The 25,863-nt window shown below is 42.8% G+C and overlaps 1 protein-coding gene across 3 annotated transcripts in view; it reads right to left on the bottom strand.

The window, feature by feature from the left end:
* Adamts18 (ADAM metallopeptidase with thrombospondin type 1 motif 18) overlaps positions 1–25,863 on the bottom strand; it is a 155,421-nt gene that overhangs the window by 27,940 nt on the left and 101,618 nt on the right. For all 3 annotated transcript variants that reach the window (XM_085844260.1, XM_021170369.3, XM_085844261.1), the window contains 6 exons: positions 25,332–25,427; positions 21,852–22,000; positions 13,791–13,963; positions 9,431–9,561; positions 8,160–8,283; positions 7,324–7,568 (listed from right to left, as the gene is read on the bottom strand). In XM_085844260.1, coding sequence (XP_085700386.1) covers positions 7,324–7,568; positions 8,160–8,283; positions 9,431–9,561; positions 13,791–13,963; positions 21,852–22,000; positions 25,332–25,427 — 918 coding nt within the window. The remainder of the gene's footprint in view (positions 1–7,323; positions 7,569–8,159; positions 8,284–9,430; positions 9,562–13,790; positions 13,964–21,851; positions 22,001–25,331; positions 25,428–25,863) is intronic.

Raw genomic sequence — 25,863 nt, 5'->3', positions numbered from 1 at the left:
CAAGAGCCAAGGGAGGCGCATGTTTTCCATGTGGGGTCCAATTTAGATGGAGGATAGGATCAAGATATGTCATACATGTGTTAGCAACAGTCAACGAATAAATAAGTATTTGAAAAGACTTGAATCATCAAATTTGGGCAATATAGTTTGCATTTTTAACCCCTAGTGCAACTTTAGTATCTAAGATAGACCTAGGTATTGAATGGGTGCCAGCGGGTATTTAATGTTTTTAAAATTAAAAATCTGATTTCTAAAAATATAATTAAAACATATAAAATGTTAGACATCAAGAGGGACCGGTCTCTTTGATGATAGTCATGGGAACCAATGCATCCCAAGGTGGTTGAATGATGGGGCATTGCTAGGACCTTGCCAGGTTTTGACATAGTGCACATGAGAGGATAAGAAAGAGAGGCATCATTCTTACAGGGCTGCCCTTGAGTGTCTGGCAAATACAGCTTTCTGCTGAATTTCACATTGTAACCAGAACGGAGACGTATGCAAGGCCAGAAATGCTGTCCATAGACTTGTTTCTGAGGATGGAACAGCATTTTTCTTTTTGCTGCGTTCCCACATTCTGATTTCAGCATCCCACAGGATTGTAAAACATATTCAACATTTTTATATTGGAGTGAACATATTTTTGGCTCCCAACGTCTCCATTTTGGTTCAACTCATCGTCTTTGTATGGAAAGGAAAGTGAACTTTATTTAACTCCCTTTAAAGAATAATGCCATGGATCACTTGGACATTAAGATAAAGTCTACTTTAGGAAAATATAATTTATTAGTTATTATAATTTCTCCGTCACTGTCTCTCTCTGACATTGCCTTTCTCTGTCTCTGTCTGTCTCTCTCCCTCCCTCCCTCCCTCTCTTCTCTCATTCCCTTTGTCTCTCTGTCTCTGTCTCTGTTACTCTCTCTCTCTCTTTCTCTGCCCTTCGTGTTTGTATGGGCACAGTGATGCTGAAGCCGTGATACACATGTGGAGGTCAGAGGACAACCACTGGAGCTGGTCCTTGCTGTTGAACCTTGTTTGAGACAGTCTCTAGTTTGCCCTTGCGTCTGCCAAGGTGGTTGGTCTACAAACTTCCAGGGATCCTCTCGCCTCTCTCTACAATCTGGCTGTAGAAGCCTCTGGGTTACAGACAGTCATCATCACACTCAGCCTCATGAAGGGTCAGGGGAACTCTAATTAGGTCCTGACAACAAACAGTTTACCTACTGAGCCATCTCCTGAGCCTGACTTAATACAATTTTAAGTTTAAAAAAAATTAAAAAAAAAAAAAACCCTAGGTCATCAGTTTTGGAGAGAATTAAGTGTGATTAAAACTAACCAGAAAACTGAGGCTGGAGAGATTGGCTCAGGGGTTAAGAGCCCTGACTACTCATTTAGAGGTCCCAAGTTCAATTCCCAGTACCCACGTGATGACTTACAGCCATTTATAATGGGCTCTGATGCCCTCTTCTGGCATACAGGCATGCATGCAGACAGAACATTCAGATATATAAAAGACATAAATCAATAAATCTTTAAAAAAAAAAACAGATAAAAAACTAGCCACGGGCTGGTGAGATGGCTCAGTGGATAAGAGCACCCGACTGCTCTTCCAAAGGTCCAGGGTTCAAATCCCAGCAACCACATGGTGGCTCACAACCATCCGAAACGAGATCTGACTCCCTCTTCTGGAGTGTCTGAAGACAGCTACAGTGTACTTACATATAATCAATAAATAAATCTTTAAAAAAAAAAAAAACTAGCCAGAAATTTGAGGATACTCTATGTAAACAAAAAGACTCAAATCACCCAGATTCTTTAAAAAGTTCAAACAAATATAATATCAGGTTATCTGATTTATTTTTAAGCTTCATGTATATTCATACATTTAAAATTAATCCATACTTGCTCTAAAAATCAGGGTATGTCTATTTGGCCATAGAAGTTACAATGGGGGTAGCTTGTCTGTCAGATTATATTTCCAGCCTGCTACATCAAGCTTCGTTGAATGTAGCCGCAGAACAGGATCATAATGTAAGGCTTTGGAAGCAAAACACCAAGGAAATGTAATTTGGCTTCATTGATGGTGACTCTATAATGCTTAACGGTCACAAATATTCCTGTAGTCTACAGTTTTCTTGATGTGTACTAGAGGTTATTTTGCAGGGCAGGTGAGCTAGCTCCGAGGACAAAGGTGCTTGTGACCAAACCTAATGACCTGGGTTCAAAGGAGAGACCTGACACCTGAGGTCCTCTGATATCCACACATGCACTGTAGTATGCATGCTCCCAAGCGCGCACACGTGCACACACACACACACACACACTTAAAAATACTTTTAAGAATATGATACACACTCCACTGAACATACAGCACACATTTATATGACTTTATTCAAATACATTCTATTCAACATTGTCCTGATAGGCGGCTGTTACTGTTTAAGGAGCCCTTTGTGTTGAGGAACATAATGATGGAGGAATCTGACCAGTTTTAGGGAACTCCATCCCCATTTCCTTGAAAATTACTTTTGAAAGACTGGAGGAGTGGCTCGGCCTTTAAGAGCACTGGCTACTCTTGCAGAGGACCTGGGTTTGATTGCCAGCACCCACATGGTGGCTCACACCATCTGTAACTCCTGTCTCAGGAGATCAGTTCCCTTCTTCTGGCCTCGCCGGGCACCAGGCATACACATGGTGTACAGCCATACATGTAGATAAAAACATTTGTAGTCATAAAAATATATCTCAAAAGTCCTTTTTAGTTACTGGTTAGAATCTTGTACCCTCTGAAGAAGCCAAATGGTGTGTAGTCCTTTGTCAGGGTTAAATGATGCAGCTGAATGAGCTGTGGTGATAGTATGCAAGGCAGCATAAAGAGGCTGGGCCGAGGCTGACATAGTGCTTAGCAACAGTGTATCAAAGGTCTGCTTAACTTGATCAGTGTCCACCATGCTTAGCAACAGTGTATCAAATGTCTGCTTAACTTGATCATTGTCCACCTTGGGACAGTCAGGCTTCACAGTCAAAAGGAAGGCTCAGTCAGTCCACTCTCACTAGCTGCCATTTCTCCTCTTATTTCTCTGTTGTGGCTTTTCTGCTGAGTGGATCTGTTTAGGGGCAGCTGAGCTTCAATTACAAACAGGACTGTGAAAAACTGGGACCGTTTTGTGCTTATGAACTAAATTGCAGAGAGAAATGAAGTAAAAAAATGTTTGCTGGTCTTGAAGAAGTAAAAAGACCATTTCTCACTGGGAGTGACCCATCCTAGCTCCTGGTTGCTCATGGAAAATGCCCTGAGAGCCATTTAAACTGGTTTCCTCCTTTTGTTTTCAGTCACATTTGGCCTATGAAAATTTGCTTAGCAATAAATCAATGGCCTTCTGAAGCAACCAAAGGAGCCATAGGTCAAGGTACCATACCTTAGCTTGTGATTAGGCCAGTTTCCGACAGTTTCTAAACTGGACCTAGTTATACTTTTGAAATGTTGTCCTACATATTTATGTGAAGTGGTGTCTTCAGCTATGACGATTATAAAATCAAAACATTGATCAACTCTGGACAATGTTGAAGATCTTCTATACTTTGCACTACCAACTATTCTACCAAAATATAATCTTTATATGGAAGTAATGGCTACTGGAGGAGAAAGCCACAAATTTACTAAACCAGTCTAATCCCTAATGGAAATCCATAAACATTCATCTTTATACCCACAGATAAACATAGTCTTCATCCCTCATCAAGAAAACTTTTCTATGCAACCAACAGAGGCCATTATAGAAAGTCAGAACCAATCAAAATACAAGATTGTGAAGCCCAGTCGCAGTGGATACATCTGTAAAACACTACTGTTCATATGGCTTGGGGAACATTCTGGAAGAGAAAGTGGAAAGACCGTAAGGGTCAGGAGCTTAGGGAGTTTACTATGAGCTTGTGTCTCCTAGGCATGGCACAAGCCACATGCATTAGTTCTCACCAGCACAATTGCTCAAATGTGAACTGATCAAGGATGACGCCAATGGATAATACCAATGTAGATAGAGAAAAGCCCATGAGGTCTTAACCCTACACAAAGAACTATAGAAAACTGAAAATTGGGGATGGGAGAGGTGGTCTTCCCCATGGAAGACCACACCAAGTGGTTATCCAGTGCCAAACAGCCCTGAAAATATATATTCAAGTAGCATGATTCAGACTGAACAGGTTACATTCAGGAATATAAAGGCAGGTAATAACAATTAGTGGAAAGAGAGGCCATGAATCTGAAAGAGGCTGGGGTGTGGGGGGTATATGGGAGAGTTTGGAGGGAAGAAAGGGAATGGAGGAATATTGAAATCAAATTAATCTCAAAAATAAATAACACAGCGACATAAATCATAATCTATGCATGGCACAAATCTTATTCAAATGGGTTATTTAAAAAAGAGAGAGCCCTAAATTTGGAGGGTAGGAAATAGGGTTCATCTGGAAGGACTTAGGAGGAAGAGTGTGTGTGGGGGGGTACTTTTTGTGCCAGCTCATCAGTGGTGTCAATTGTAGTTCAATAGTGTCTTTGTGAGACATAGTCTTATAAAGCGATGATTTGGCTATTCCCAAGACCCCTCTCCCCCTTCAGCAAAAACTGGGACCTGTACCCTATGGTGAGACATAATCTTGATAAGGCAATGATTTGGCTATCCCCAAGAGGCAGCCTGTGCCCTGTGGTTTATCAGTTTACATTACGGTATCACATCTAGAGTTTTCATAATCTGATACACACTCCTTCCAATGCTGCTGTGGGTATTTTAATGCACACCCCACTCACTGACTTTCCACTGCTGCATCAATACTGAAGATGCATCTTAAAGAACAGGGGGCTAAAAAGGAAGTCCCCCTCCATCCCTAGCACCACTACAAGGTACCGTCAAGGTTGCTATAATAGTAAAAACATCCACCAAAGACTCAAATAAGAGGCCAATGCTCATTCTCAATATTGTCTTCTCCCTCAAAGTCCATATCCCAGGTATCTCTAGAACCTTCCTTCCTACTTTCTATCTACATTTATACTACAAGCAAGTCCAATCCCTTCATGTTCACACCCCCAGAGTCAGTTTTTAGCACTTCTTATCTGGAATTAAAGATGAATCCATTTCCATTGTCTCTCTGTTCACTTTGTGTCCTCCAAATCATGTTTCCATCCAGCAGCTGAAGTGAGTTTTTTAACACACCCACCTCAGTAAGATCTGGACACCGACTTAGCATGAATTCTGTGCTCCTCACTGTGGGTGAGAATGTCACCTGTGCTCAGCACCCACACCCATCCCCATGCCTCAGGACAACTTCTCAGTCTGGGGCATTCACTTCATCCTTAACGAGTTCCTGTCTTGAAATCCCTGCACACTTCACCTGGCTGGTCCTTCAGTTATCATATAAGATGGCTCTTCTCTACCAACCCGTAAATCCAGAGACGGTCTCTGTTTTCTTCCTTTAGATTTATTTTCCTCCAGGGAGCTTGCCAAAATCTGTGTTCATTGATATATTAGTACAACGCTGCTCTAGACTTTCCAGTATGCTAAGTTTTATAATTCCAGGGAGGGTTGCTAGCTTGTTCCTTTCCTTTCCTTTCCTTTCCTTTCCTTTCCTTTCCTTTCCTTTCCTTTCCTTTCCTTTCCTTTCCTTTCCTTTCCTTTCCTTTCCTTTCCTTTCCTTTCCTTTCCTTTTCTCTTCTTTTCTCTTCTTTTTTCTTTTTCCCTATCCTTTTCCCTTTTCTTTCCTTCCTCCTCCTCCTCTTCTTCTTCTTCTTCTTCTTCTTCTTCTTCTTCTTCTTCTTCTTCTTCTTCTTCTTCTTCTTCTTCTTCTTCTTCTTCTTCCTCTTCCTCTTCCTCTTCCTCTTCCTCTTCCTCTTTTCTTTCCCCTTCCTTTTCTTTTTTTTCTATTCTTTTCTTTTCTCATTTACCATTGTATCCCCAGCTATATACCTGAATTCATTTACAGTTAAGTGAGGAACCAAGTAGATGCTCAGAGTGTAAAATGTAGAAGACCTCAATAACAGCTTCAAACAGTGCTATTTTCACTTTTCAATCTTCTGGGGTTCTGGTAAATCTAGGAATCCATTCAGGAACCATCAAAATGTCATGTAAATTCACCCAGAATAGCTTATCACACACTGCATCCCAACTCCCACACAGGGCAAGAATAATCTTTTCGCCTTTTTCCGCCACTTTCACCAAGGACCCGCCAGAGGCTACACCCAGTCACCACCCACTTTTCTCCAATAGATCTCGTCCAGCTGATCCAGGAAGCAGGAAAACGAACAGGAAGCTTCAGTTTATACAGAGGAAGAATCTGCCCCTGGAAAGAGCTTTGTTGATCACAAACTTGGCCAAAGTATCCCAAGAGGATGGAGACACAGTGTTCTGAAGGAGCAAGCGCAGAGACGCTTCCTGAGCAGGCCAAGGACACAGTCCATGCAAATAGCTTAACTACAGCACCAGGCAGCTAGAATGAAATAGAGTCCTAGACAGAGGTCATCAGCCAGGCTCCTGGCACCCGTCTTAATACTCAGCATTCATAGTGACCTTCTAGTTGCCACTGATTTGTGTCTGTTGGGTATATTTCAATGATCCTGCTGATTCAAGTGCAGACAAAGGGCTGGGGCTGAGGGACATAGGTAAAGTCCATGCCTGGCATATACAAGGCCAATTCTTAGCGCCAACAAAATGTTTTAAAACTCATTTGAGTAGCAACTGTGCCTGCACAGCCCAGTTTCCTGTTCCCAGAGCTTCTGCACCTTTCTAGGTCAACTGGAACAGGTTTTCCTTGAGAAGGTTTATCATGTGAATGGCTTGGCTTTTCTCAGCATCTTGGATGTGGTCATGTGCATATGTATCTAGAGAAATGTTGGCTGTGCTCATTGCTTCTATTGTCCATTCATATGTTTTTCTTTCTTGTTTTAAATCTCGGGGTGGGGGGAAGCTACAACCTACAAAATTATGACTGAATGCCTGCTGACACCCAGGTCAGCATTTTCTCTACTAAAAAGCCTCCTCCTGGGCCAGCTGACAATGTTAGAAATAGCTACAATGGGCTCACCGAATGGCTGGTGGACACAACACAGAATCATCTAATGAGTATTACTTTTGCATTCCTGGGTACTCCTAGGCAGGTGAAGCAGAAGAAGACTCCCATTTAAATATGAAAACCTTCTAAGTAGAGACACTAACTACCCTTTCCTCCATGCACTCTGAAAGGCTGCCTATCAGGAAATGACTGAATGAGAGTCTTCTGAATATGCTCAAGTTGTCGCCATGACACAGGAGGCACTAGCCTCAGAATCAAACTTACTTCAAAGACCAGCGTCTCATTCGTGGGTCCTGGTGCATACAGTCGTTCAGGGCGGTTAAAGGAACGCTGGTATTCAAACGTGGTCCCTGCGAAGGTGAAGTCCCCTGGCCAGTCGATGCTCCAGCCCCCTGTGAGGTAATACTTGTGACTGAGGCTTCGAACAGCAAGATAGCTGGAAGAAAGCTGCAACTCCTGAATCTCAATGCTTCGGGCCCCAGCGGGGATGGTGACCACAGGGTAATACTCTAAAAGCACACAGAGGAATATTCCACGTTTAACACTGTAGATTGGGGAATGGTAAATGGACGTGCAGTGACCATTTTGATGGGGCCTTTGAGACTAGTCAATTCTATTTAATCTAGTGAAAAGACAAATAATTTCTTTTTCTGTTTTTGAGATTTTCTTTCTCTCTCTCTCTCTCTCTCTCTCTCCCTCTCCCTCTCCCTCTCTCTCTCCCCTTCCCTCCCTCTCTTCCAGTATGTGTGCTTCTGCATGCACACATGAGTGCATGTGTTTCTGTGTGTACCTATGTGTCACAGCATGCATGAAGAGGTCAGAGGACAACTTTGGAGAGTCAATTCTTCCCCCAACTCCTCCACCTTGGGTTCTGGGGTTCAAACTCATGTTGTCAGGCTTGGTGGCAATTGCCATCCTCTGATGAGCCATTTTGTGGCCCTACTCAGGTACAATGCATAGATGAAACCGCTCACCCATAGGTCCTAAGAACCTTACCCTATGACAAGAGCTACCACTAGTGTCAGGTGAGCTAGGGTCCCCATTCAGAGGCAGAAATGGGACACTGCCAGGAGCATCAAGGGGATGGAAGTGGCTCTTACCGTTTGCTTTGTGCTGACTGAGGTACAGGCCCTTATAAAACTTGCAAGTTGAGTTATCGCCTTTGCAAACACCACATGCATCAGACACTGCCTTAGAGCCAAGTTCATGGTCACATCCCACCGGCTATAATGAAGAAAAGTGGGGAAGAATCAAAGATAAGCAAACCTAGTTATGAAGACTAACAGGTGTGGGTTGGGCAGCTCTGCTAAGGTGAAAGCCAGAGCCTTCAGTCACACTAGGGCTCAAAGACTTCCTCATGCATACAATGTATTTTGTTCATATATAGCCCCTCCCCCTCCCATTCTCCTGGAAGTCTCCAAGACATCTCCTCCCACCTTCATGTCTTCTTTCTCTGGTATATTATTGTTGTTTTAACCTGCTGGTTCTAATGAGTGCTGATCTTATGCACACAGAAGTGTGGAGTCAACCACTGGGCTACCGGTGATCTACTGGTGGTCACCTTTCCCCCCAAGCAAAGTGACTCTTCCTCTGTCAGCAAATGCATAGGTGATCAAATTGCAGGATGGATCTGAGGCTTAGACTCTAGCTCTTGGAAACGAGAATAAAGAGTCATGGGCTGTTACCAGATTTCCAGGCCAATTGTCTGAATGAAGCATAAAAATGCTGAGCTGAACACATTCAGACTCTCTCTGTGCATATATACACATGTATACATATATACACACAAACATAAACAGGCATGTACCCACACATGTCTATACATATGTGCAAACACATATATGCACCCATGAGAAACTACCCATATGCATAAAAATAAGCAGAAGTATGTGTGCTATATATAGCACACATAGACACACATGAAGACACACACACACACACACACACACACACACATCCTGGAAAAGGATGAAATGCTCTTAATGAAGTTTAGGTGCAATGGAAAGTGAGTCCCCAAAGACATGAACTGTAAAGAGAGGACAGCTCTGTTCCCACTGCACTTCTGAGGTTCTACTGCTTGGCAAATATGCTTAGTACAGGCATTGAGACATCACTGTCATTTCTGTCTTTAGTTTTTAGAGCAGCACAAAAGTGGCTGTAACTTACACACATTCTCTATGCCTAGAAGTGGATGAAAACAGAACATGAAGGGGTCTTGTGAAAGTTAGAGAGGGGCTCGAAGGTGCACAGCTCAGCTGGATGCCTGACCCATCTTCCCTATGTGCATTGTAGGGACTCTCTCAATCATCCTCACGGCACTCGAAGAGACATCAGCCTGACTGCACATCCTGGGGCAGAAATGTCCTCTTACTTCACAAATCCCGTCGATGCAGACGTCATTTCTGTGTGGGGAACAAGGCGTCCCATCTTTCACCTTGCCAGACATGGCAAAGAAAAACTCGAAGTTCTCCGCCTTGCAGTAGAGTTTACATCGATCTTCCTCTAGAAGCAGAGAGATCAAAGGACAGGATCAAAACTAGCTTGGGTGCAGAACAGTGTGGCCACCAGAGAGAGCAATTAAATCAACTTGGATAGCGATTGTGAGCAAAGTAGCTAGCATTCTATATAATTTTGTTTGTAAGAATGACCGTGGATGTGCACAGAAGACCGCATGTCTTTCAAAAGACAAATCCCATTTGAGAGCCCACACAAAGCCAATTAAATATTGATATCAAAGAATCGTGGGCAATTTTGTTTTGTTTGAGAATTTCACTATGCAGTCATGGCTAACCTGGAAGTGCCTGTGTAGAGCAGGCTGGCCCCAAACTCACAGGCCTCAACCTGCCTCTACCTCTCAAGCCCTGAGATTAAAAGACTGTCATCATGCCTGGCTTGGCACCTAAGAATTTGGTATTCATAATCTATAGGAATCAAAACCACATACAGGGTTGCTGGGTTATGCAACAGCTTCCCTGGACTGTAAATATTCCAAACTTTGTAGTCCCTGCAGTTGATGAGTAGCAGCAGAGAGGTAAAGGGATATCTCTGTGTCTTAATTAAATTTTCATTTTTACAAATAGTTCAGGTTATAGACTTTTTTAAAAGATTTATTTATTTATATATATGAGTACACTATTGTTCTCTTCAGACACACCAGAAGAGGGCATAGGATCCCATTACAGATGGTTGTGAGCCACCACATGGTTGCTGGGAATTGAACTCAGGATCTTTGGAAGAGCAGCCAGTGCTCTTAACCACTGAGCCATCTCTCCAGCCCCCTCAGGTTATAGTCTAGTGATTTGGTTTGGGACTCGATCCCCTCAGAAACTTATACAGTCTGTAAAAAGGTATTATAGATCGACATACTTCAAAAACAAAACCATGTGGTCTACAATGTTTATAAAAGATATCGAGTCAAAATGTCACAAACAGAAAAAACAGAGAAGCTAATTCTAAAGGCAAAAATCAGTACTTTTTTGACCATTGAGCCCCTGGGAGATTTCTAGTATCATAGGAAAAAGAAAAAAGTATAGTTATAGAACTCTTGTTATCTGGAAGGAGAAAGCAAGCCAATGCGTGCGATAGAGACAGCCATCCTTGGCCAGCAGCTCCAGATGACGTTTCTCACATGGGACCTTCTGTAGGCGACACTGAGTGATATCCCTAACAACAGTTTCACACAGATGTATAAACAGTTCACAAACAGTCCTGTTTTACAAAACCCTTCAATAGAAGGCAGACTTAAAACTTACATGTGAGACAAAATATATTACTGTGGTTAAAATGTGTAGATGTGTGGGTGGATAAAGTGGTTTTCTTTCAACTACAGTGTCTTTATTTTTCAAATAACAACTTTATTTAATACATTCTAAGTTCTATAAATGAGATTAAGGGGGAGGTGGATCATGTGTGTGTGTGTGTGTTTCTTCTGTATTACTCTCAGGAATTAAAAAGTTCTAATAAAAGCTTATTATTTGCTTAGCTTTTGGTCTTTCATTTGTTCATTTTTTTTCTATTATAGATCTCCAGGCACAAACTTGCCTTTTAAAAATAATAAAAAAAAAGAGTGTTTTTTTTTTTTTAAGTTTACTGCTCATGGAAAGTTCTTCATTTATGTCAGAGCCTTCCCCTGTTCTTTTGGTTTGGCTTTGGTTTTGAGACACCCCCACTACGTAGTCCCAAGCTGACTTCTGATTTCTGCTTTATGCTACTTACTTTTTAGCATGAAATTCACACCATCTAGAGCCACCTGGAAGGAGGAAACCTCAACTTTAGAGTTGCTCAGATCATATTGGCCCATAGTCATGTCTTCTAGAGAGTGTCTTGATTGATGATTGATATGGGAGGGCCTAGCCCACTGTGGGCAGCACCATTCCCCCAGGCAAGTAGATCTAGGCAATATAAGAAAACTAGCTGAGCACGAACTAGAGAGAGTCAGTAGAAAGTGTTCCTCTGTGGCTTCTCCTTGAGTTCCTGCCCTGACTTCCCTGGAGGATGGCTCGGGATCTGGAAGTATAAGAAGAAGTGGATCCTCCTCTCAGCTGGGTTTCTTTTGGTAGGGTGTTTACCCGAGCAATGAAAAGCAAATGAGTCCATCTGGTCTTCTGTTCATAAATGGTAGGAATGTGCCAGATTTTCAAATAGTGGTCAGTATCCTCTGATTCTAAGTGTCATACCCAGAAGAAGGCAAAAACAAAAGACTTAACCGTGCTGTCTCACCCTGTGGAGACATTCGTCCCCAAGGCAGCAAATTCTCATAAAACAAGTGACTCAAACAGCATGGTCCCTTGTTAGCAAAGTCTGTAATGCAATAGTGAAGTTTCAGTGAAGCCCAAAGCATTTTCCCAGCTACAGACTTTTTAGCTTCTGTTTACAATTTCAGCACAGAACTCAGTGAGTTAACAACAGACTGCATTAGTGCTGCATATGATGAAACAAATCATGTGTGAAGGTCAAAGAACACATAAAAAGTCAAAGGACAGACAGACAGCAAAGAGAATGACACAGGGTTTTAAAGAAAGAACTATATATGAGAGACATGGGGTTGTAGGAGTGTGTGTGTGTGTGTGTGTGTCTGTGTGTGTGTGTGTGTGTGTGTGTGTGTGTGTGTGTGTGTGTGTGAGAGAGAGAGAGAGAGAGAGAGTGTGTGTGTAAGAGAAAATGCAGTTTTAGGTGCTAGAATAGAGTAATTTGACCTATCCCATCTGTGTAGCATCTTTCTCTGATCATTACTCAATCCTTTATAGAATGCCTATAGTGATATCATTACTCAATTCTTTATGGAATACCTATAGTGATAGAGAACTTATCACTTACACAGGGATCACATGTCCCCTTTGGACAACTAATATTCATTCATTCATTCCAAATGTTATAGCTATTAAAGCTGGGTATGGTAACACACATCTGTCATCCCAGGATTGAGGTTAAAACTGGAAGACTGGGAATTCCAGATTAGCCTTGGCTACAGAGTGATACCCTGTATCATAAAACAAGGCAAAACAAATCCCTGGCCTTTAAGTATAGACTACATAGCCTTCTTGGATGCTGTGGAAACAAAAAATGTTGAAGATGTGCCAAGGTTTCCTCCCCTAGACCCTAAGTTCTTATAAAAATAATATATAAATGAATACATGAAGAAACAAATGACTAAAGTAAACTCGAGACTGGAAATTGGTATTGTTCAAAGATGTGCCATCTGTTCTTAATGTCAGGCCAGGTGGGTCTGTTCACCATGGCTCTTTATGTACAGTAGCTCTCCTGATGCCAACCAACAACACAGGTTTGGATTTTTTTAGAACAGGGACAGCCATCAATTGTCAAAATTGTCACACCTGTCCCCTTCTACATGTATGCAACCAAGAGTCCTGAAAATCCTTCCTCAAGAAAGTAAGGATGAGATCTGATAAATACGGACACTACAAAGATGCCAAGAAACACATGGACTAGTGATGGCTTACTCAGCATGGGTAATAGAAAGGATATCAGCATTCCCATGGCAACGGAAACAAATGTTTTGTTAATTTTAAAAAGTCAAATGCATCTAGGCATGGTGGCTCACACATATAGTCCTGACACTCAAGAGGCTGAGGCAAGAGGATTGCCAAGAGTTCAAGGTCAATCTGGGCTACATAACTCAGCCTGGGATATATATTAAATTCTAGGTTAGTTTCATCTAAAGAATGATACATCATCTCAAAACACCTCTCTCATGTGTTTCAAAGTCAAAAGCAAGCTATAACTTTCAGTTATAATAAATATGAAAAGTTCTGAATAACTTTTTATTCATTCTGTGTGTGCAGAGATATATCCTTTTTACCAAAAAAAAAAAAATCTTCCTGTTATTTCAATAATCTAACATGTCTTTTCCTAAATATTCTGTCTGTAGGGCATATGTATATGGTTTCATGAGTTTTCAGTCTGGACAACTCATACCAATTTCAATTAACATCCCTGGGAGACGAAAACCACCAAGCTGTCAACGGTACATTTAGAAATGTAAGTCTATTCCAAACAAACAGATCCTCTCGCTCACAGACAGACAATAGGTTTCTTCTTGAGAGGAAAAAGAAAAAAAAGACTGTGCAAAAATAAAGAACACCTATGAAAATTGATAAAACACCAAATCAGGACAAGCCTCAGAAACAGAAAATAAGCATGGAAACTGTGTAGTGAATTTACATACTATCTACAGTAAGACAGCAGAGTGTCACAGTGACCGAATGAGTTACCTTCCACTTTTGTATAGGGTTTCCAACGGTACAACCATCCCCGGAAGGGCTTGTTGTTATACTCTGCACACTGCTGGGCACGGAAATCCAAGCTATTCTCATGACAAGGGTTAACGTTGCACAGCTTGTAGATGCGGCTAGATCCTGGACAGTACTTGCCACCATACTGAGGCCTAAAAGCAGAATTCAAGAATTTCAGCACTAAGCACTCCACTCTCAGCCACGTGCAATAACACAGGAAGGGACAATTGAGGAGAGCATCGTCGTGCTATGGGCACTTATATCTAGCTTCTTACACAATTGGAAACATATGCCCCATGTCTGGTTACTTCCTGCTACTATGCAGACATAACTAATCAATCACAGAGCTCCTTTTCTTTTTTTTTTTTTTTTGTTTTTTGTTTTCACAGGGACTTAATATGGCCTCAATAATTGCCATATCATTTTCATCATACTGGAAGGCAGCTACTGCTGTATTTAATTGTAACTGGCACATAAAACCAAACTCATTTCCTCTCTCTGACCCAATTTTTATGTTTTAGAACTTGAACAACTGATGACAAAACTAATCTTGATACTTCATGTGTCAGAGACTCTGTGGTCACACAGTTAGATAGTCTCTGCAACAGAGTTTTTGGTACCACATACTCACACTGTCTGCGCTGGCATCTAAAACTTCAAGTACAGATCCGCCCTGTATCTCCAGGCTCCCTACCCTGACTTTCCATCATATCCTAAACATCTTCCTGCGGTTCTCATGCACTTGCGGCCATGAAAACCATGGCACGAGGAAGGAAGAGAAGATCATCTTTGCCACATACTCCAGCCTGAAGCTAGCACACTGGTTATCTTCCTACACTGGGCTGTTTAATTCCAATCGATTCTCCACTCTGAGTGGGAGACACAGCCTGGTGGTCACCAGCATAATCACCTTTTAACTTTGGTGGCCTGCTGCTTTCCTGCCAAGCACAAAGAGAAGGGGAACGCGGCTCCCAGGCTGAGAGTCTGATAAGGATGTGAATTAATGCAATCTCAACACTAACCTCTTCACATCTTAGAGAGCAAATCCAGATCGGCAAAGGCCAAGAGGAAAAAATGGAGAAAGCAGGCAACTGCAAATTAGTACTGTTCCCACCAAACGCTAACCTCTCAGCTAGTCTACTCTGACACAAGTACTTTCTTTTTGCTCTCCCAATCCATAGCTTTCTCCAGAGCTAATACTCCACCATGGACTGCTTCATAGAAAAATCCACTACCAGCAGGTAACATGAAAGGAGACTCAAGGTTAATACATTGATGTGATTAAAATTCTTTGTCTCCATAGGAAAAGGCTTGCTATAGAACACTGCTAGATTCTATGCCACAGCATCCTCTAGCATCCTCTTGAGATCCTATGGATGAACTTCACAGACATAGAAAGAGTCTCCTGGCCAGAATGACATTTTTATGCCTTTTTCAAAACACTCTGGAGCAAATGGCTTAAACGTGTAGTCCCCACGGCGCTCTATCAGATCCCCCCAAGACTTCTCAAATGATCATTTGTTAGGCAGTTAGAAAACCTTAAGTTGTATTATTACTGCCCCAATATTCTTTACAAGGAGTATTAAGACAAATTCTCAGCTTAAGGCTTTCTCTCTGAGGTTTTAAAATGTTGGCAGCACTTGGACTGCCCATATTCGTAAGGTTAATGGCTATCCAGTGTGTAACTTTTCCAATCTGCAGAGTTTGGAAAGGGGCCTCAGACTCATAGCTCTCTACTCTTCAGACAGATGAAGTGAAGGGTGGGCAGGTAGACTACACTCAGCATGCCAGTGAAGGTTTCACAGTTCAGTGGGACAGTGGGGCTGAACCCCAGACCTTTGGATTCTGTCCCAGACTCTCTTCCTTGTTACGTAGGATTGCATTTATCTGAGCAAGACAGGTGCACGGGAACTGATACAAACCACACGGGAACTGGGAGAAAGATCCCGTAAGTCTAGTGGTTAGAGACCCAGCCTTCAGCACTGAGAGGGCTATGCATTTAATTTCATGCAGTTTCAAAAACTGGCTCAATGTTCTTCAGACTTTATAGATGAGCTAAACTATAAATATTTTAAATAGGTCATTCTCTCAAATTACAAGCCACACTATGCTCCCCATGATCGGAATGCTCAGATTTCGTTTTTCATTATGGGATAGAGTCAAGAGTAGTCAAAGCGATGACTGCCAAGAAGTTCAGATTCCCTGTCAAATGGTCCAACCCAAGCACGTTCTCCTGCAGCCTTTTATTCTGCTTGAGACCCGGTCTCAAAAGGTAGCACAAGCTGGGTTTGTACCAAGAATCTTCCCACTGATGGCTTCTGAATGGTGGGTGGGTTTGAGGGACTTCTTGGCCACACCTGGATGTCTGTGGCGTTCGCGTGAGGGTGTGGATAAGTGAACAGAAATCTTTTGCATAACATCCTGCAGAGTGGTAAGTTCTCTGTGATTAGAAACAAAAAATAGAGGCAGAAAACGAAGTCTTCCACATGATATTGTATTATAAAGCAGAACTATATTTTTGTTTTTGCATCAGTGAATGTGACCAGAGATGCTTATAGTATTTGTTGGTTATAAGACTATTAGAATCACTGGGAGAAAGTTGTTAGTGTACAAATGGGCACACATGCATCTAACAGGATTCCCTCTGCATTTTCTCTTACAATCTCTTATATTCGTATTTTCTCTCTCTCCTCACTTCCTCTCTTCCTCCCTTCCTCCATTCTCCATTTCTCTCTCTCTCTCTCTCTCCCTTTCCCTCTTTTCCTCTCTCTCTCTGAGACAAGGCCTCATGTATCTCAAACTTGCTACACAGCCAAGGATGAATTTCAATTGCAGACCTTCCTGACTCTACCTCCCCAGTGATGCAATTTCAGGTGTGCCACCAAGCCTGGCTTCTGTAGTACTGGGTAGGAAACTAAGACAGAGAGAATTCTCGCACGTGATGTGTTATAATGTGTGTTTTCCAAAGGAACCAGTGTACCTTGTAGGAGACCCTGCTGATGTCGATAACTGAACCTGGAAATTACTGTCTAGAAAAACAGGACCCATTGTCAGTTCAATGACTATTTGGAAGCCCTAGCTTCCTCTCAAACTCCCTGGGCTAGGTGGCACTAGAGTGAGCGCTCTATAATTCTTTGCTGAATAGACTTGTGCTTTAGGAAAGTTCTAGACTATCTCAGTATGTTGCTGTTAATTTTTTTTTTGAATGACATCCCTAGGAATATTCCTAGGCCCCGTTATAGCATGGTGGTTTGGTAGATAAAGAAGCAAGAGAAATGTTAAGCCAATTGTTGGACCTTAATTTGACTTTGACATTGTCCATGTGATACCCAAGCGGGTGCTAATGCTCTCAGTGGAATCTGTTGTCTCTGTTGGTGACAAAAATAAAAGATGATGTAAGGTTGGAACGGATGCGCTTGGGAGCAGAGGTCTAGAGAAGTATTTTGAAAGGCTATTGGGGTGTAGCAGAATGCCACAGAAAACAGGGTGTGGAAGATAGAAACACCTGTTTAGACAGAGGAAGCAGCCATACCTCCAGCTTGACATTGGCTGTTGTAGGGTCAGATGGTCTTTAAGCCATTTTAAAGCTAACAGCATTGGTGAGGCTACAAATCAGCCTTCTATACTTCATTATTTTATTAAAGAAAACACATCCTTGAAAGAAGCTCAGTCGATGAACTAGGAACCACCTACTGCTTCGCTAGGGAGGAAATGGAACAGGTCAAGTTAAGAGCTACAGACAGAACCAAATGGTAGAATTTAGCTGGAAGAGAAAAATAAGCCAGTAGCTTCGAGTTAGAAGAGTGAGAATGAAAGAGCTTTGCTCTAATAAATACAGTTAAGAGCTGGTATAGAAGAACTCAGTCAACCATGCTTGGATGGGCTGATAGCCATTTGGTTTATTTGTGGCTTCTCCCGGAGGAAGAGGAGAGTGTGTTCCAATTATCCTTGCTCTCATTTAACATGACAAAACTCCACTGAGTGGAAATAGTTTAGTGATTAATTCTTTCATTTGGAACCTCTATAACCGAGATAGGCTATTTCCACATGCAGCGATCTATCATATATAAGGAGAGTTCTCAATTCCATAGATATGAGAAAGGTTTTAATTTAAATCCCAGGGGCATCCTTCCTGCACTCCACTGACAGAGAGCTATTACTTAGGTAATTTCTTTCTTGCTTAGAAAAATATTGAGATTATAAAATGTGGCCATGTATGAAAACCAGACCCAGGAAATATGCTACAAAACCCAGAGTGACAGAGTAAATCTGCACTGTGATTTCTAAGACCTTGGCTGTAGTTAAAGTATCAGAAAGTTTGTTTCTATAATCTGGTGTAAATCATGAATGGGTATCCAGCCTTGTTCCCGGTATATTCGGGTACTGAGTCTGAGGAGTCCAGGAAGAGATACATTCTGCTCCTTTTAGGACAGGTGGCAATGCCTGAAGACATTTCAGTTTGTTACAACTTGGAGAATAGAGAGAAAGCAATCCCATCAACACTAAATGCCAAGATACCAAGGATGCTGAAAATCCCACAATGTACAAAAAAAAAAAAAAAAAAAAAAAAGCCCAGGGGTGGGGAGATGCTGAGTGCAGAGACTAAAGGAAAGGCCATCCAGAGACTGCTCCACCTGGGGATCCATCCCATATACAGACACCAAACCTGGACACTATTGTGGATGTCAGGAGGTGCTTGCTGATGGAAGCCTTGATATGGCTGTCTCCTGAGAAGCTCTGCCAGAGCCTGACAAATACAGAGGCAGATGCTTGTTGTCAACCATTGGACTGAACCTGGGGGTCCCCAGTGGAGAAGTTGGAGAAGGGACTGAAAGAGCTAAAGGGGTTTGCAGCCCCATGGAGGGAGCAACAGTGTCAGCAGGCCTGATCCCCCCTCCTGAGCTCCTGGGGACTGGACCACCAACCAAAGAATAAACATGGCCCATGGTGCTGGCCACATATGTGGCAGAGAACAGCCTCATTGGACATCAGTGGGAGGAGAGGCCCTTGGGCCTGAGGCCCCAGTGTAGGGGAATGCCAGGATGGGAGGACAGGAGTGGGTAGGTGGGGGAGTGGGGATGGGATGGGAGTTTCCAAAGGGGAGACCTGGAAAGGGGAAAACATTTGAAGTGTAAATAAAGAAAATATCCAATCGCCCCCCCTCCCCAAAAAAGTAATTTAATTAAAAAAAAAATACTCTTGCTCCAATGGGAAGGGAAGCCCTTGGTCCTGGAGAGGTTTGATGCCCCAGTCAGTGTAAGGGGTTGTTGGAGTAGTGGTGTGGGAGAGGGTGGGTAGGTGGGGGAACACCCTCATACAGGCAAAAGGGAGGGGGAGGGGGGATGTGGGATGGGGATGATGGAAGGGTAACCAGGAAATGGGATATCATTTGAAATGTAAATGAATGGAATGATTAATAATAATAAAAAGAAACGAGAAGAAAAAGAATCCCCTGCTCTTGCTGAGGATGGAGGAGTTCTACTGCTAGCATTCACAGCCGGCAGGCAGCTCACAGCCTCCTGACTGCAGCTTCAGGAGACCCTATTCTGGCCTCTGCAGGCACCTGTACACATATGTATCTACACATGCACATATGTACAATCCCCCCCTACATACACTAGACATAATAAAATAAATCTTAAGTGATAAACTCACAGAGAACTTCGTTTTGTTTTACATCAATAATCCCAGGTCTCAAAGGCTCTAGATTTACTGAGACCTGCATGACTGTAGGTAGGTTTGTAATCAGAGCTATTTGTGAGGCTGAGGGAGTTGTACTGCAAATTAAAGGCCAGCCTGGGGTAGGTAAAGAGTTCATGGCAAGCCAGGATCTCATCTGTAAATACAAAGCTAAAGAAGATCTGCAAAGGGAGCTTGCTCAGGGCTAGGATGCTTCACTATTATGTGTAAGGCCCCAGAATCAACCCTCAGGGGAGGGGAAGGGAGAGGGGGAGGGAAGGGGGAAAGGGAGGGGATGGGGATGGGGAGGGGAGGAAAGGGGGGGGAAGGGGGAGGGCTAGGATGCTTCACTATTATGTGTAAGTCCCCAGAATCAATCCTCAGGGGAGGGGGTTGGGGAGGGGAGGGGGAGGGGGAGGGAGGCCAGCTGGCTCTAGAGTCGAATAAGATATCCCAGGAAGCACCAACACACAGCATCTAATTATCTCCAACCTGTACCTTGGAGTTTGGGAATGAGAAACTGAAAAGCTTTTTATAGCTGACTCAGATGAAGGACCTGAAGTTTGTCTCTTGAGAAAAAGTTTCCTTTATTTCTTTGACTTCATTAAGTATTTTGATTCTCAGTTCACCCAACATTTCTGCTGTGCTTATGGGCTGCCAGCCGTCTTGCAGAGAGAGCACTTTATAGACCTCAGCTGGGCTGGTGTTTGGGTCATCTTGACCCCATGTTCATATGCAAGGACTCTGGGGAAAGGAAGAGCAAGTTGCTGGTGGCGTCACAGCTGGCAGCGTAGGGTTAGGGTGTAGGGCCAGGGTGCTGGGCTCCATAGCTTATGGTCTAAACCCCCGTGGCTGCCAACCCTCAAACTGGCGGTAAAATTAACTCTTGCCAATCTACCATACTCTACAGGACACTGTTAGTGATGCCTCTGATACCACTTCCTTTATGGGGTGGTTATCTGTGACTCTGTTATCCTAGGGAGGTTGAGATGAGGACTGTGGGTACCATATGGATGTCAGAACCTTTTGTTGTCTATTGAATGTTTCTTGTTTTTCAGATCAGTTGGTGTCTGCCTGTCTGTTTATGTCTCTGTTTCTATATCCATCTGTCTGTCACTCTCAATATAACATCTCACTCTGTCTCTGTCTCTTTCTTTCTCTTTGTCTCAGTCTTTCCATCTCTTTCAATATAAGATCTCACTGTGTCTGTCTTGCTGTCTCTGCCTGTCTTCCTGTCTGTCTTTCCTCTCTCAATTTAAGATCTCACTATGCTGTGTCCCCCACCTCAGTATAATATTTTACTGTGCCGCCCAGATGAGCCTTAATCCTCCTGGCTCAGCCTCCTGAGTGCTGAGATTGTAGGCGTATGCCACTGCCACCGCCACCGCCACCACCCCAGGCATTGGAGGGATTTTATAGACACTATTCCTAATCCTTCTAAATCTTCTGAGATGGATCTAAAGTCTCATTGTGTATATAACACAAGCTTAGATTTCTGTGACTTTCCCAAAGTCAGACACAGCTAGAAAAGGGCCCATGAACATTCTGGAGTCTTTGTACCTACACAGCCTCAAATATTTCTACCAGGAAAAAGAGAAGTCTTCCTTCCACACGTGACTCAGTCTTTCCAAGTTACTAAAGCATCCTTGTGTTTTCTCAGGCCCCGGCCCCATGATGAACAGACCACAGAGTCTGTCAAGGTGACCACAGCCCAATTTCCCCATGCGACTGCATGCTCTAATTAGTCCTCACAGTGTCTTTTTGTTTTACTTTCAATGATAATTAATGTTTGTCGTCAATATTTAGAAATTTCAAGTGCACGGATGCATGCTTTTGTTTCTGCTATCTTTTGAGAAGTCAGATGGGTCCGCCAACAGGGATTGGAGCTGACTCACCCTGCAAGGTCAAAAGTCATAACACGTTCTGAGTTCATCTGTTGGAGACACACATTCTACCCACCAAGCCGCTTGGCTGTACAACAGTTCAGGTATTCGATTCTAGGACGGCAGAGCCTTGGTTCAAACTAAGAAAAAAGCTCAGTGAGCTATCAGAATCTTTTTTCTTTTTTGAGACAGGATTTCTCTGTGTAGCCCTGGCTGTCCTGGAACTTACTTTGTAGACCAGGCTGGCCTCGAACTCAGAAACCCACCTGCCTCTGCCTCCCAAGTTCTGGGATTAAAGGTGTGCGTCGTATTTACGCAGAGTGATTCTGTATTTTGAAGTCTACACTCCATGCCTCTTCCCACCCCTCCTTCCAGTGCACAGAGCCTTCATATGTAAACAGTAAAACCTTGGCTGGTTGCTTTGAACCGGAAGGAAGAAAAAAACAATCCCAAAGGTCAAATCTTTCTGGAGCCTTACTTGGGGTTACTACAGTGTCTCTCCTGGAACTTGACTCCTCCGCCGCACGTGCGAGAACATTCTGACCACTTCGACCAGGCAGACCACTGGCCATGGATGGGCCGGGGCCCGAGTTCTCCAAGCTTTACACACTGGCCTTGCCGACACCACTGCAAAAGAACACGCAACACGGTTCCCATCAGAGGCCACCTGAGAAAGTTTGGAAGAGGCAAAGTGCTACACAATCAAAAAGGGAAATGGGGTCTGGGAAGGCAGGAGGGACAGTAGGCGACTCTGTGACACAGCCCTTCTTTGCTGTGTGGTATGAATGTTCAGGGGCTCCTGGCTGTTTCCGGCATTTTCAAGGCTTCCTCTAGAGCAGTGGTTCTCAACTTGTGGGTCACGACACCTATGGTGATCACAATTCCGACATCCTGCATATCAGATATTGTCATTATGATTCACTGAAGTTTTGAAGTAGCAATGAAATAATGTTATGGTTGGGGGGGGTCACTACAACATGAGAAACCGTATTAAAGGGGCATAGCATTAGAAAGGCTGAGAACCACTGTTCTAGAGAAAGGCGGCATTTCCTATCCACATGCTGAGAGGCACGTGCCTTATTGAACTGTCTATGCAGAGAAAAACATACAGATAAGATTCTATACAGTGGCGCAAGTATTCAGACCGAATTACAAGGATCCCTTTTTTGCTTGGAGCCGGTGCTACTTATGGAACAATTATAAGGCATGCAAGACTTGATCACTGTGATTATTCTACTGTCAAAGCAGATGCAAGATACAGCTAATGTGTGCTTTACCCTATTCAACTGCCCCATACTCATCTCATATGAAATTAGCAGCTTTCTGTACAAACAAATTGCATCCACAGAAGGTACCCATTTCAGACCCTCTGATGACGGTTGAGCTTCAGCATCTTCTGTTCCGAGGCTTTCATTTGACTGTGAGTCACACAGGCGGGATAAAGATTCTTTTCTCTTAGCCTCCAGTGCTATTTGTTCCTTTGCAGGAAACTCAGGTTTTGCCCATGTCCCCTCTCTGCCTCTCTTTCAGGTCTTTCTCTAAGGGCTTGTGTTTGTCTCCAGTAGTAGTGCTTTTATTATTCCTTGATGTGTTTTCACTTGGAGCTAAGTCCTGCAAGACTTAGCAGAACCGTACACATTCCTGAAAAACCTCTGCACTTTGATCCAAAGGGCTGAGGTTTAGGTGATGTCCAGTTTGGCTGAGAAGTGGGGTTCAGTTGCAGAATTAAAGGGGGCCTATCTGACTTCCAGGTCTCCCCTTTCCCTGCGTGACTGTTTACTGTGTCGCTTTGTTGATAGTGAGTTTTGTCTTGGTTATGCTTTTTCCTTTCTTAAGATTCTTGCCATGGGCAGATCAATCCCTTTGTTGTAAGCTTTTCTCTTGTCTGGGTTAATTGCCATTTCAGAGTTTGAGATCAGATAATACTATGGAGAACCAGTTGGTCATCTGAGGGTTTTGGCTACTGTCACCACACATCTTTTTCGCTGGGAATCACAGACTCTTTACAGGGCTGATAGTGGACAAAAATCCCCCTTAGTATCAGCAGCCACCATAGAAAATCAAGTTGCTCTGGTGTCCCAAAAACAGTAGGGGACTGGTACACACCAAGCCTTCTAGCATCTTTTCAAGCAGTTAGGAATTAAAGACTACTTTGCATATGGGAAATTAATAGGTAAACACTGCCTTGCTCAGTTGCCCAGGGACACAAATATAACACACCTAGCAGAGTCTAGATTTCATACCACACAGCAGAGTCTAGATTTCATACCTACCTAGGACTCATTCCACTCCTTATAACCAAACAAATTACAGACCAAATGGCCCTCAAATTTAATCTAATTTCTTCATTGGAAGTATGTTCCTTTATTTCTGTGTCCATCACAGAAATGATGAATGAACTGAGCTACCATAATTCACCCTGGTCCTAGGTCAGGCTGCTGGCAGACTGCCTTCTTGTGCTTTTGCAATCTGTGTAACAAATTGGAATTTACAGAAATCTACATGTGGATGCAAATAACACACACGCATACATAAAATTCTATGTGTACACACTCGCATATATATAAATATAAATATTAGATACCCATGTAATCTTATCTATCACACATATCCCCAGTGTTTCTTAAATATTCAGTATTACTGAGTAGCCAAGACTTGCACTGTACCTTTTAAAATGTATTATGGAACTTGCTACACAACCTAGGCTGACCTCAAACTCATGGAGATCCTTCTGTCTTGGTGTTTTGAATGCTGGGATTACAGAATGAACACCAGTGCCCTGACTTAGAGCATGACAACATAGAACTTCCTCTTTCTTCTTCTCCTCCTCCTCCTCCTCCTCCTTCTTCTTGCTAAAACTTTTCAAATACTGTATTTATTTTCTTTTATGTGCACGGTGTTCTGCCTGCTTATATGTGTGTGAGAGGATGTCATATTCCATGAAACTGGAGAAACAGACAATTGTAAGCTGCCATGTGGGTGACAGGAATTGTATCTGACTCCTTTGGAAAAGTAGCCAGTGCTCTTACCCACTGAGACATCTCTCCCTCAGACCTTCCTCTTTCTTGCATATACATCTTGAGATGTAAGTACTTGGCTTTCTCCCATTTTAGTTTCTTCTGTGTTCTGCCTCCATTTCTATACTCTCTCAAAAGACTCTCTAATTTAAACTCCAGTGTCCACTTTGGTATGTGTATTCTGCTTTCATTCTGAATTCTTTTACTGGGTGATAGCAACTAGTGCTTAAGGAAGAGATGTCTCAAGGCTAGTTACAGTTGATGGCTTCTGCTATGGGTTCTTGGAAGACTAGGGCTGACTTTCAGTATATCTCTTTTCCTTACCTTCAGAGCCTTATCCTGATACTCAGTACTCAATAGTCACCAAGGAATTGAAATCACTTTAAATGACCAATTCTTCTCCTTGGGTTAATAGTGTTTTAAGAAAGTGAATTACAGAGATCAGCAACTGTGTACCAACTCATCTATTGTGATCTTTCAAATGGACTTGCTTAATCTGCTTCAATTATTTCTATGTCAAGAGCATCTTTCCTTCCATACCTTCCTAGGAAGACAATAGAAATGAATATGAAAGGTTGTGTAGACAATCATATCTGTTACTCATGGGAACACCTGCCCCTGGGGCGCTTTCATAGGACATGGAGTTTAGCTCCAAAACAGAACACAGAGAAGCCTATCAATTGAGTGATATAGAGATACTTAAGACACTAGGCCCCATCTAAAAGGGAGAAACACAAATAAAACATTTGCATAAAAACGAATGAACTGGCTTCTATTGGAATTCTGTCTGCTTTGTAATCCTCTCCTGGTAACGCTGGCTACTTTAAAGAGAAGCTAGAAGAAGAAAAACAGCAGCAGCCGAGAAAATGTGCTGTGCTATGGCTATAGTTTTATGACCTCAGCACCATTCCAGAGCTACAGACTAACAAGTGCACAGTTACCATACTCAAGCCACAAGCGGTCCCCTCGGCTGCAGGCATGAACTTGGTTTCACATCTGTGGCCCATGCGGTGGCACCAGAGTGACTTGCAAATGTCCTGAAAGGAAGAGAGAGAGAGAGAAAAAAAAAAAAAAGAAAGGAAAAGGTGAGGTGAGGTGAGACTGATAACACACACAAAAAGGTCAAACAGTCAAAAAGCTTTGGGGTAAGGTATTTTACTAGGGGATGGATGCGATCAACCAAACTCCTCAGAAGGTACAGGCAATCTGAGTTGGTAGAAGTAAGTAAAACAATTTGTTGCAGTCAGTAGAGATAAGGAGGAAGAGTCTGTGGAACCTGCATGATCGTGTATGTTTATGATTGGGGTCGTAGCACTGACTAATGTCCAGAGCGCTAACAGTTGGACCTAAGAAGAAGGTAGGTTGGGGTGTGTGTGTATGTGTCTGTGTGTGTGTGTGTGTGAACATGCACACGTGCACGCATGAGTATGTGTGTACATGCATGCCTATATGAGCATACACAGGTGGAGGTCA

The sequence above is a fragment of the Mus caroli genome, unplaced genomic scaffold, assembly GCF_978045245.1.
Source record: "Mus caroli unplaced genomic scaffold, Mus_caroli_1 scaffold_10, whole genome shotgun sequence".
NCBI lineage: Eukaryota > Metazoa > Chordata > Mammalia > Rodentia > Muridae > Mus > Mus caroli.
Note: the sequence above shows the minus strand (reverse complement) of the source record. Positions and strands in the feature narration are given on the sequence as shown.